The following is a 13,114-nucleotide window of genomic DNA, read 5'->3' on the forward strand; positions in this document are numbered from 1 at the left end:
TGGCGGATCTCTCCGTACTCCGGCCGGGCGTGCCGCACGCGCTGCGTGCTGGGCGTGCGTGCTTGCCTGGCGTGCCTGCTGCGTGCACGCGGGGTTGTCGGTCAAGCGTGTGTGCTGCCCTTGCGCCGCGCTCTTGCACGTGCGTGGTGCACTGAAGTATGTGCTTGTGCAGGCTGCAGCAGTCGGAGGGGGCAACGAAATAGGAAGTTAGGGTACCCAAACCCAACCATGATTCATATCCTTCATCAAAACCAAACAAAATAGACCAGTTCGACTCATATACCGCCTTCAGATCAATCAGTCCCGAATCGACCCAGCCCGTCCCGTACCGCCTTCTCTGGCTCTACATCTGATTCCCCAAATCGACCCCACTAACCAACGCCTCCTCCGCTTCTATCCCGCCGCCGCAGCTCCTCCATCGGCCAGCCGCCCCCAACGCCGGCGAGCGATACACTGCCGCCCTCCCGACGCGGCTACTGGCGCTACGCCCGGAGAGAGGAGCAAGCGCTGTCTAGTTACGCGCGCGGGCGAGCGAGCAGCCGAGGCGCCGTGCATCTCTCCCTCCCCTGTTTCCGATTCCTAGACCTAGCGGCGGCGGCGATTCCAACTCCGGCCGGCCCTCTCCCTCCCCGTCCCCTCCTCCAATCCGGCCGACCCTCCCCCTCGGCCGGTCCGCCCCTCCCGGACTGCCCCGGACCGGCTCGGCCGCTCGGGGATCCAGCCTCCGGCCTCCCCGGACCCCCTGCTGCCGCTGCCTGCTGGCGCCCTCCACCTCCAGTCCTCTCCTCCACGGATGCACCGCTGACCCCTCCTCTACTGACCACGGCACAGCTCCAGTGCTCCACCAAGGTATTTTTTGCCCTCTGTTTATTTAAGAAATCTGAAGATTTGCTATAAATGCCACCGCCTATGATTGTTATAAGGAGTAGAAGCCATTCACTGATTGTTTGTAAACTGAAATTGAACTAAATGGACATTGAAGTTTCAAGAAGAAGAATGTTTATCTGATGGATTTGATGATTAAGTCAAAAGAGAATGAACAATATTATATTGTCTACAAACTTCTTAAGTTGGTGCTCATTTTTCCGGTAGCTACTGCTAGTGTTGAGAGGGTATTTTCTTCGATGAAATATGTGAAGAATTCGCTAAGAAACAAAATGGATGATGAATATTTGAGAAGTGCTTGGTTACATTCGTTGAGAGAGAATTCTTCAAACAAGTGAAAGATGAGGATGTCATCAATCTCTTCTAAAAAGGGGATCGTAAAGTCATATTGTAGTTTCCTTTGTTATGTAATCTTCCTTAATTGCTAGAGATATTGCCACAATGATATTTTGCTACTTTTATCGATGTATGGTCATTGAGTCATCGATGTTGCCATCTTATTGTACATTTGTTCTATTTTGTTGCTTTGGCCAAAAAAAAATTTGACAGGAATACCAAGTAGCAAATTCCTGGCTCCGCCACCACGATGAGTTCCGATGGGAGACTTGACCTCGACGCGACGACAAGCACCCTCGGGCCGGAGGATGACACGGCGCAGGGTCTGATACTGCCGACCAAGGATAAGGTCATGTACCGGCCTCCGCCGGGGAAATCCGCGCTAGGTATGATGCTTGGGCTGTACATCTTCTAATCTAGAGCTATCTGCTAGTCAAATTCGGCGCCACCTGCGATGTGTAGACTTAATGAACTGATCCCACTTCGTGTTTTAACACGTGTAGCCATGCCAGGAGCTTAGAGATTTAGAGTGAGCTAATCGCTAGTCTGTCTTGCAGGTTTGGACCTGCTCGCACACAAGAAAAGAGAAAAGGAAGGTAACAATTCATTTAAGCGGCCTCCTGAGAAGGTAGTGACGGTTGCTTCTTCTATGGATGAAGATGAGAGGCCAGGATCTACAGAAAATGATGCAAGCAGCCTGTCCGGTGGTGACCGTGGCAGCGTGGCTCGCCGTTATCGAGGAACCAATTCCAGTGAGAAAACATCGTCGAAAGGTGCCTCTTCTTCTCTTGATCCATTGACCATATATACAGCTCTGGCGTAAAATATCTACTGAGATATATACTCTTACTGTGTTATGGCTGTATGCTGACTATTCATTTTCAGTGATGTAACTTAGTCAAACTAAAGCTTTATACTCTGTTTCAGAATCTACAGTCACTGATGAGAATGAAAGGGGTCTTACACCCAGACATCGAGATGAATCCCATCGGCAACAGGTCAGTGATAACAACATTCTCTCGCTTGGTTTAGGGCTCACTCTGTCAAGAGTTTTATTACTTAATGTTCACCTTACTAAACTCAGCATTTATTTCCTTGTTGCTTACAGACCCCCGCCTCTAGGTACGAACCGAATGATGACAGAGGATCCCGTGACAAACGTGGTGAACGCGAGACATCTGCATCCATTGGTTATAGTAGCAGTGGAAAGCGAGGATACCGTGATGACAGGGAATCGAATAGTAGGCGTAATGAACGGAGCAGATCTACATCTATCGACTACACAAACAAAAGAAGTCGGGATGACTATAGCTTGAGAAGCTCAAGAACACCTGGTACTTTGTTGGTATAGTATTCTTTGTCATTTTTGGTTCTTGTCTGGCTTAACATGCAAGCTGACAGGAGTGTGGTTGCAATTACAGCAAGATCTGACTGGGACAGTGGCCGATGGGAATGGGAAGATACACCTCGCCGGGAGTACCGTGATGATCGTCCTGGCTCCCAAAGACATTATCCAACACGATCTCCTATGCTAGCTGCTGCATCTCCTGATGCACGATTGGTGTCTCCTTGGCTAGGCGGGAATACACCCCGTTCCGCAGGTAAAGACAGTTCAGCTCTATCTTTTGTGATATTTAACTTTGTTTCTGTGAAAGTAAACATGTTAATTCATATTTCACTGACCTGACTTTAATTTACTCATACTCATATTATCTATGCTCTTTTAAATGTCCAGCCTCCCCTTGGGATCATGTTTCGCCCTCACCTGCTCCTGTGAGGGCTTCAGGTTCATCAAAAGGGTCTTCGTATTCAAGTTCCAGTGGAAGATCTCATCAGCTTACCTTTTCAAATGTAAGTCATGATTCTTTTCGGATCACTTTATAGGTTCTTCTAAACTCTGATTCTGTTTCTTCGATCCGTGGTCATTATACCTATAATCATTACCCTCTTATTTCAGGATGCTGAAGCTGATAGAAGCCCCTCAGCTGCTGATAGGAACTATGAGATTACCGAGGAAATGATGCAAGAGATGGATTATAATGCTGACCGTGCTTGGTACTTACCCTTTTAAGAATTCCTTCTGTCCTAGTGTTTATAAATGAATATAGCAACTCAACATTTCTTATATTGTCAGAAAACCAAGTTTAGCTAGTCATTCTTCTAACCTTCACAAATTCTTCAGGTATGATTGTGAAGAACACAACACTGTGTTCGATGGTGATAATTATGCTGCAGACGATAGCTCCTACAAAAAGAAGGAAGCACAATTGCCTAAGAAATTGGTATTGTTTTTAAATGTTTAATCACACTTTGAAGTACTCCATTCTAACATTCACTAGCTCTATTCATAGGAGTAGGAGTAGCACATATTATTGCAACCCCATAGTAGAAAACTATGTCAGTGTATATGGTAAATGACTGCATGTAGGGTCTAGTACTTTATCTTCTAAGCACAAATTTGTTCTAGTAAAGTGTCATGTATTGTGGCTTCAGTTTTCCTGTAACCACCTGATATTGTACTCATACATGTCAAAATGCATTGTAAAATGTCCAGTTGAGAGACATCTATTGTACTCCCTCCGATCCATAATAATGAACTAAAAACCACGGCACTTATTATTGATCGGAGGGCGTAATATTTTCCTCTGTTAAGTAACGGATCCTGGTAGGCTGGACATAATGAATTAAATGCTTCATCAGCAGGAACTTCTATTAATCTTATTATAATATTCGTACAGCAAAAATTAGGATGCTAATTCAAGAGTATCACATTCACATATTTCAATTGCATTTCAGCGAATATGGTAGTTTATCATTTACTCGTCAATTTAACATGTTACACTGGTTTTTTAACTATTTTTATTGCTTGCAGACTCGTAAAGATGGTAGTCTGATGACCCTTTCTCAGAGCAAGAAATTATCACAGATGACTGCTGATAATGCTCAGTGGGAGGACAGACAATTGTTGAGGTCTGGAGCTGTTAGAGGAACAGAGGTGCAGACAGAATTTGATGATGAGGACGAGCGTAAAGTAATACTTCTTGTTCATGGTATGTTCTTTCCCTTCAGAATTTCATTTTGGCGATGTTCTGCTTGCAGCGCTAGTTGTGACTAAAACAAGCATCACACAAAACCTTTTGTGAACCATCCCCCATTTCTCTTGCATTAGAGTTTCAAGAATATTCCTTCTTGTGAAGTGATGGAAACATTAAATATGTTTGTAATGTATAAATTAACCAGCACAATGCTAATAGCTACTCCCTCCATTCGATCTTTTGGATATTTCAGTATGGACTATACACGGACTGAAATGGTGAACAAACACACTAAAACGTGTCTATATACATCCGATTAACAAAAAAGTTGGAGCATCTTATATTTGTGAATGGAGGGAGTATTTGTCTGCTTTCCCATCTCCATTTGCTGGTATATGTGCTGGCTAAGTGCTCCCATCTCCATTGCTGGTATATGTGCTGACTAAGTAGCTGGTGGACATGAGTGTTCAGTGTGAACCTGCGATCTTTCTGATCATTCACTCTCAAAAGCTTCTACTACCTCCATCCCAAATTATAAGACGTTTTGTTAGGCTATTTTATAGCCTACCAAAACATCTTATAATTTGGAACAGAGGAAGTATATGATGATAGCAAGCATCAAACCGCTCACATGTTTCCATCCTTCATATGTCAATTTGAAAATATATTTGCGATTCTTCTATGTTTCTTTGTGTTACATAATACATCCTCCTTCTGTTCCCAAATATATGTCTTTTTAGAGATTTCAACAAGGTACTACATACGGAGCAAAATGAGGGAATCTACACTCTAAAATATGTCTATATACATCCGTATGTTCTAGTCCATTTGAAACTTCTAAAAAGACATATATTTAGGAACGGAGGGAGTAGTAGCTAGGTTTGAAGCGAATAGAACATGGCTCGGCCCTGGCATGCCCTTGATGTTTTTTCTTGATAACAATTTTTTCTGCCTGTTTGCAGTACATTCATGCACTTGAACTAAAACCAGTCGATGGCTTAACTTTTGGCAGATACGAAACCTCCCTTCCTGGATGGGCGAGTTGTATACACAAAGCAAGCAGAGCCTGTAATGCCACTGAAGGATCCAACATCTGATATGGCTATCATTGCACGAAAGGGTTCTGTTTTGGTTAGGGAAATTCGTGAAAAGCAGAGCCAGAACAAGTCGCGGCAACGCTTCTGGGAGCTTGCTGGATCTAATCTTGGAAATATATTGGGTGTTGAGAAAACGTCTGAACAGGTAGACTATTGCCACATTTCATGTGTATGTCTTGAAAAATGTTGTGACTTGTCCATATGTTCTACTCACTTCTGCAAAATCAGGTTGATGCAGATACTGCTGTTGTTGGTGATCAAGGGGAGATCGATTTCAAGGAGGAAGCAAAGTTTTCGCAACACTTGAAGGAAAAAGCAGAAGCTGTCAGTGATTTTGCAAGATCTAAATCTCTTTCTCAGCAAAGACAATATCTTCCCATATATACTGTTCGAGATGACCTGCTACAGGTTTGTACTTGGTTTTATAGACTTATTATGAGTGTTCTGTTTGTTTAATGATTTTTGAGTTACTTCCGTCTACTACATGGCACATTTTGAAGCTGTATGATTACTTCTATATACCGTGAATTGTGATGTACGCAAAATCCAAAACGGTTGCAAATTTGGAATATGGTTGAGTGAAGACCATTAGATCACCTAGGAAGGACATATATACAAATCCCTACTGCTTCATTCAAATAGGAATAGTTTGGAATCCAGTTTGCTTTCAGAACACATATATTTATGCACCATTCTGGACTTCTTTCTGTATCTTGTATTTAGTTTCTCTCAAATGATTATTATGCTAATAACAATTGTTATGCTGCTGCTATGGAGCAGGTTGTGCGTGAAAATCAAGTAGTTGTGGTCGTTGGTGAAACTGGTTCTGGGAAGACCACTCAACTTACTCAGTACCTGCATGAGGATGGATATACCACAACTGGTGTTGTTGGCTGTACTCAACCGAGACGTGTGGCTGCCATGAGTGTTGCCAAGCGGGTCAGTGAAGAAATGGAAACCGAACTTGGTGATAAAGTTGGATATGCTATCCGATTTGAGGACGTCACTTGTTCTAGCACTATAATAAAGGTACAATTCTGCTTGTGCTTTAGTTCACATCAACATGTCTTGTGTATATTTGTAGTGTTAGAAAAACTTGATATAGAAAGGTTCAATTCATAGGCTGGTAACCTCATAGTTGTGTTAGCCTTATGATTTCTGATTAGATATAATTGGCCACGTTCCGAGAACACTTTAGGTTAACATTCTTAGCCTTATGATTTCTGATTAGATATAATTGGCCACATTCGGAGAACACTTTAGGTTAACATTCTTAAGTTCAACAATTAATTTTCCCTTATGTTTGTTTTGCAGTATATGACAGATGGAGTGCTTCTTCGTGAAACCTTGAAAGATGCTGACCTTGATAAATATCGGTATGCTGTTAACCTGCCCTTGTTCTCTCGTAGTGCTGATAAATCTTGTGATATTCATATACCTCAGTTTTGGAATATTGCTTGCTGTATTAATGCTTTCTCCCCTCTTTTATGTAGTGTTATCGTCATGGATGAAGCACACGAAAGATCCCTCAATACTGATGTTTTGTTTGGCATATTGAAGAAGGTTGTTGCACGTCGGCGGGATTTTAAGCTAATTGTCACATCTGCAACCCTAAATGCAGACAAATTCTCAAAGTTCTTTGGAGGGTAAGAGAACATGCTATATCTTTTTCTCCATTATAAAGATTTGAATCCACTGTCTGCAAACCTTATAATTATTTTCTTTGTCTGCAGTGTGCCTGTATTTAACATTCCAGGCAGGACATTTCCAGTTAATATCTTGTTTAGCAAAACACCATGTGAAGATTATGTGGAAGCGGCAGTGAAGCAGGCCATGACAATTCACATAACGAGTGGCCCTGGTGACATCCTCATCTTCATGACCGGGCAGGAAGAGATCGAGGCTACTTGCTATGCTCTTGCTGAGCGCATGGAGCAGCTAATATCGTCATCCACGAAGAATGTACCCAAGCTCTCCATCTTGCCGATTTACTCGCAGTTGCCTGCTGACTTGCAGGCCAAGATCTTTCAGAAGGCAGAAGAGGGCACTCGCAAATGCATTGTTGCTACCAATATTGCTGAGACATCCCTCACAGTGGATGGCATCTTCTATGTCATTGATACCGGGTATGGAAAGATGAAGGTATACAATCCACGGATGGGCATGGATGCTCTTCAAGTTTTTCCGTGTAGTCGAGCAGCTGCAGACCAGCGTGCAGGACGTGCTGGAAGAACCGGTCCTGGCACATGCTACAGGCTGTTCACAGAATCAGCTTACCAGAATGAGATGCTCCCTAACCCCGTGCCAGAGATTCAAAGGACTAACCTGGGAAACGTGGTTCTCTTACTGAAGTCCCTCAAAGTCGAAAACTTGCTTGATTTTGACTTCATGGACCCACCCCCCCAGGAGAATATCCTCAACTCCATGTACCAGCTCTGGGTGTTGGGCGCCTTGAACAATGTTGGTGGACTTACAGAAATAGGTTGGAAGATGGTGGAGTTCCCATTGGACCCAACTCTAGCAAAGATGCTTCTCATGGGGGAGAAGCTGGACTGCCTTGATGAAGTATTAACCATTGTATCCATGCTCTCAGTACCCTCAGTTTTCTTCCGGCCAAAAGATCGAGCAGAGGAGAGCGACGCAGCAAGGGAAAAATTCTTTGTCCCAGAGTCTGACCACCTAACGCTCCTGAATGTATACCTGCAGTGGAAGTCAAACCAATATCGAGGAGACTGGTGCAATGACCATTTCCTCCATGTTAAGGGTCTCCGTAAGGCTCGGGAAGTGAGATCTCAACTGCTAGACATTCTGAAAGCCCTGAAGATCCCACTGACATCATGCCATATGGAATGGGACGTGGTGAGGAAAGCTATCTGCTCGGCGTACTTCCATAACTCGGCAAGGTTGAAGGGCATAGGAGAGTATGTCAACTGCCGGAATGGGATGCCGTGCCACCTGCATCCGAGCAGTGCTCTGTATGGTCTCGGGTACACCCCTGACTATGTGGTGTACCACGAGCTTGTCCTGACAACCAAGGAGTATATGCAGTGTGTGAGCGCAGTGGATCCGCAATGGCTGGCGGAGCTGGGTCCTATGTTCTTCTCTGTGAAAGACACGGACACCTCCCTGCTGGACCACAAGAAGAGACAGAAGGAGGAGAAGACGGCCATGGAAGAGGAGATGGAGAAGCTGAGGCAGGAACAGGCGGAGGCAGCACTCGTGGAGAAGGAGAGGGAGCGACGGAAGAGAGCCAAGCAGCAGCAGCAGATCTCTATGCCGGGTCTGAAGAAAGGTTCGACATATCTGAGGCCCAAGAAGATGGGTTTATAGATAACAAAGCTGGAAGAAGCTTTTGCAGTGTATTGTGATTTTTGTAGGCCGAGGGAAACTTGTACAATAGTTATAATATGTCGGTGATTCACTCACGCCTGAAGGAATCTAGTAGTTCAAGCCTGCACTCTGCAGCATGTACAACACACATGAATGTAACATTTACATCACTTGAGAGAGGAGACGGCACTGTCAAGCACTTGTCACGATGGCAAATTGTTCTTCTTGGTGCTTGTTTGTATGTCAGTACTCCCTCTCCCTCCGTAAACAAATATAAGAGCATTTAAATAACTAAAATAGTGATCTAAACGCTCTTATAATTATTTACAGAGGGAGTACTTAAATTTTAATTCTTGGTTCTTACTTACTTTTATTCCCTCCTTCCATCTATATAGGGCCTAATTCGTTTTTCGAGAATGCCTTTGACTATTGACAAGATTAATAATACATGACATGCATAATGTGAAAAATATATCACTGAAAGCTCCTTTCACATATGAATTTGACGGTATGCTTTATGCAAGTTGTATGTCATATATTATTGCTCTAACACTAGGTCAAAATTAGCCTCGAAAAACGCATTAGGTCCTATATTGATGGAAGGAGGGAGTAGCTCAAATTTAGATTGATTGACATGAAGTCCACCATCTTAATTGCTCGGTTCTGAAGTGAACAATTCCTATGGTGCATCCGCTTGTTATGATTTCTCTGATGTTGTTGTCCAGCTATGAGGAACTGCAACATGAAACTGTTGGATAAACAGCAACTACTTTTCCTGAGGGTCAAAGGTCATTACATATACATGTGTGATAAAGTGCAGAAAACCCCTTATACAACGGGGATATACCGAAAGGGGATTATACACATCTAACACCCCCTCTCAAACTCATGGTGGATAACAACACTGAGTTTGGAGAGGAAAAAGGTATGCTGCGCTCGAGTCTGTGCCTTCGTGAAGAACTCAGCCAACTGTAACTCAGAGGGCACATAGTGAAGAGCGAGAGTCTGATCCTGCACAGCAGCACGCATAAAATGGGCATCCACACCTATGTTCTTGGTGAGCTCATGCTTCACCGGGTCACGCGCAATACTGATAGCACCAGTACTGTCTGACAGTAAGGGAGTCGAGGTAGTAGCCGGTACACCAAAATCCTCAAGTAACCATCGCAACCAGATCACCTCAGCCGTCAACATAGCCATGGCTCGCAACTCAGCCTCTGTACTCGAGCGAGAAACTGCAGTCTGTTTCTTTGTCTTCCAGGCAATCAGAGAGCCACCAAGAAAGACACAGTAAGCAGACATCGAGCGTCGATCAGAGGGATCACTAGCCCAGGTAGCATCAGAGTAAGCCTGGAGCTCAAGAGAACCGGAGCGAGGAAAGAAAAGGCGCTGAGAGATCGTGCCACGAAGATATTGTAGAACACGGAGGAGGTGACTATAGTGGACAGAGGTGGGGGCTGAAACAAACTGACTCAGGATGTGAACTGGATAGGAGATGTCAGGTCGCGTAACAGCAAGATAGACAAGGCTACCGACGAGGTGACGATAGCGAGTGGGATTAGGAAGAGGGTCGCCATCAGATGCACGAAGCTGAACGTTGAGCTCCATAGGAGTCACAACAGTGCGGTCATCACTGAGAGCAGCTCGATCAAGAAGATCCTGAATGTATTTCTCTTAAGAGATGTAGAAGCCATCAAAGATGGAGGAGATCTCAATCCCAAGAAAATAGCGAAGAGAACCAAGATCAGTCATAAGGAACTGCTCGTGAAGGCGGGCCTTAACAAAGGCAATGTAGTCAGAGTCGTCACCCGTGATGATCATGTCATCAATATAAAGAAGGAGAAGAGTTCGACCATGAGGAGACGTGTGAACAAACAACGCGGGATCATGATCACTGGGCAAGAAACCAGCTGCAGTCACCACAGAGGCGAAGCGCTCAAACCAAGCACGAGGGGCTTGTTTAAGACCATAGAGGGAGCGGCGAAGCCGACAGACCATGTGTGACGCCCGGGTAATTAAGCTACAGTGATCCTCTGCTAGTGATGCCACGTCACCTCGATTATAGTTGCTAATCTCGAGTTAATTCGAAACCGATTCAAATTCAAATTTAAAATTTGGTAAATAATAAAAGTTTTCAAACATTAAAATAAAATTGTTCGGTTTGTACTAGATATTACATAGATAATTATGGTGTAGAAGACACAGTTTTATAAGATGCATAAATATTTTAAATTGAATTAAAACAGAGGAGAAAATAAATAAAAGAAAACAAACAAAACAAACAAAAAAAACAGAAGACCAGAACCCCCCCCCCCCCGCTGGGCCATGAGGCCCAGCTAGCTAGCCAGCCAACCGGCCCACCCCGGCCGTGGCCTATATGGCCTGCCTCTCCATTCCCCGAACCCTAGCGCCCCACTCCCTCACGATCCCCACTTCTCCCTCGTCTCCCTCCCAGCGCCGCCACTCGCAACACACACACATACGCATCGGCACAGGGAGAGGAGCGCCCCTGTTCGATCACCTCCCCCCGCACGCTCGTGCCCGATGCAAACCGCCGCCGGCGCCGCCCCTCCCGGACTCCTCCGGGCCCCTCCTCTCCCTCGCACGGTGCTCGCTTGAAGCTGCGTCCTCGCCTCGTCACCGACCCGATGTCGTCGCCCGTCGTCACGCCACCACCGCCCGGAGACCTCGCCGCCTCGACCTCATCTCCGTCGCCGACCCGACCCCGACCTCGTCGTCCTTGTCCTCCCCGAGCCCATTGCCATGACCCTGCAACCCTTTGTGAGGACCCCCCTCCTTCTCCTCTTCCCGGCGCTCCAGCAGCGCACCTGCACGCCCGCGTCGTCCGCGCCGGCGCATGGCTCCCTGCCATGCTCCGACCCCCTCCCATCGCCGTCGTTCTCCGCCACTGACGCCGTCTCTCGGACCCCCCCCTGCCGGACCGCCTCCTCGACCCCGCCCCGGCCCTTCCCCTCGCCCCAGTACTTCGTCGATGCTCACCGAGGCCCCGGCTGGCCGCGCTTGGAGCCGGCGCCCGCGCTCACCCCCGCTCTCCCCTGCCGCACTACCGCCGCCGCATCCCTCCTCCACTGGTCCATCCGGCGGCTCCCCTCGTCGTCGGCGACCACGCCCCGGGCGGCGCCCGGCGCTAGCGTCCCGCCTTGCTTGGGTTCGCCCCCTCCTCGGGTACGGGCGCCCACTTCCACGCCCCTGTGCCCGTTCGCCCGTCGCCAGATTGGCCTATGGCCACTGCCCAGTGGTGCCCACGCCCCCCTTTTCTGAAAAAAGGGGTTAAAAAAATAATATTAACAATAATTAATTAATTAATTAATTAGTTAAATATTTAATTAACTTAATTAATTAATCTTAGTTAACCTAATGAAGTAGAATAGTTATTTTAAAACTGCAGTTAGCTAGATGAGCCAATGACAAGTGGGACCCAAACCCTATTGACCTTTTGACCGGTCAAATGTTGACTGGGTCAACTCTGCTGACTGGAACCTCCCTGGCCCGCTGTCAGCCATACGAGCACTCCGGCTGGGTACACTTTTGGGTGTATCTAGCAATTAACCATTTTATTTTCGAATTAAGAATAATCCCGGAAATTGCTTAAATCTTTGGAAAATCATATAAAATAATCCGTAACTCGGATGAAAATGTTTTGTACATGAAAGTTGCTCAGAACGACGAGACGATTGCGGATACGCAACCCGTTCGTCCGCCACACTCCCCTAACCTATCGAACTCGCAACTTTCCCCCTCCAACTCCTCTGCCCGAAAACACGAAACACCGGGAATACTTTCCCGGGGGTTTTCCCCCCTTCACCGGTATCACCTACTACCGCGTTAGGGCACACCGAACACCGCGTATTGCCTTGATATATTTTGTGGTGCTTTGTTTGCTCTGTATTCATTATTTCTTCCCCCTCTTCTCTCCGGTAGACTACGAGACCGACGCTGCTGCTGACCAGTTCAAATACGGAGTTGACGACCCCTCTCTCTTGCCAGAGCAACCAGGCAAGCCCCCCCTTTGATCACCAGATATCGCCTACTCTTCTCTATACTGCTTGCATTAGAGTAGTGTAGCATGTTACTGCTTTCCGTTAATCCTATTCTGATGCATAGCCTGTCATTGCTGCTACAGTCATTGATACCTTACCCGCAATCCTAAATGCTTAGTATAGGATGCTAGTGTTCCATCAGTGGCCCTACACTCTTGTCCGTCTGCCATGCTATACTACTGGGCTGTGATCACTTCGGGAGGTGATCACGGGCATATACTATATACTTTACACTGTTACATTACCTGTGATACTGTTCGGAGTTGGGGGCTGAAGGGGCAGGTGGCTCCATCCCGGTAGAGGTGGGCCTGGGTTCCCGACGGCCCCCGACTGTTACTTTGTGGCGGAGCGACAGGGCAGGTTGAGACCA

At 46.1% G+C, this 13,114-nt stretch overlaps 1 protein-coding gene across 1 annotated transcript; it reads left to right on the forward strand.

The window, feature by feature from the left end:
- The first annotated feature begins 289 nt into the window (after nt 1-289).
- LOC123044718 (pre-mRNA-splicing factor ATP-dependent RNA helicase DEAH7) lies at nt 290-8,899 on the forward strand. The gene is made up of 16 exons (XM_044467550.1): nt 290-849; nt 1,435-1,607; nt 1,779-1,994; nt 2,149-2,219; nt 2,330-2,555; nt 2,643-2,822; nt 2,957-3,072; nt 3,179-3,276; nt 3,404-3,503; nt 4,094-4,271; nt 5,269-5,498; nt 5,582-5,761; nt 6,134-6,382; nt 6,668-6,729; nt 6,847-6,999; nt 7,087-8,899. Exons 2-16 carry the CDS (start codon nt 1,472-1,474, stop codon nt 8,681-8,683), a joined length of 3,792 nt encoding a protein of 1,263 aa, XP_044323485.1. The 5' UTR covers nt 290-849; nt 1,435-1,471; the 3' UTR covers nt 8,684-8,899.
- The last annotated feature ends 4,215 nt before the right edge of the window (nt 8,900-13,114 follow it).

Source organism: Triticum aestivum, chromosome 2B (genome assembly GCF_018294505.1).
Source record: "Triticum aestivum cultivar Chinese Spring chromosome 2B, IWGSC CS RefSeq v2.1, whole genome shotgun sequence".
Classification (NCBI taxonomy): Eukaryota; Viridiplantae; Streptophyta; class Magnoliopsida; order Poales; family Poaceae; genus Triticum; species Triticum aestivum.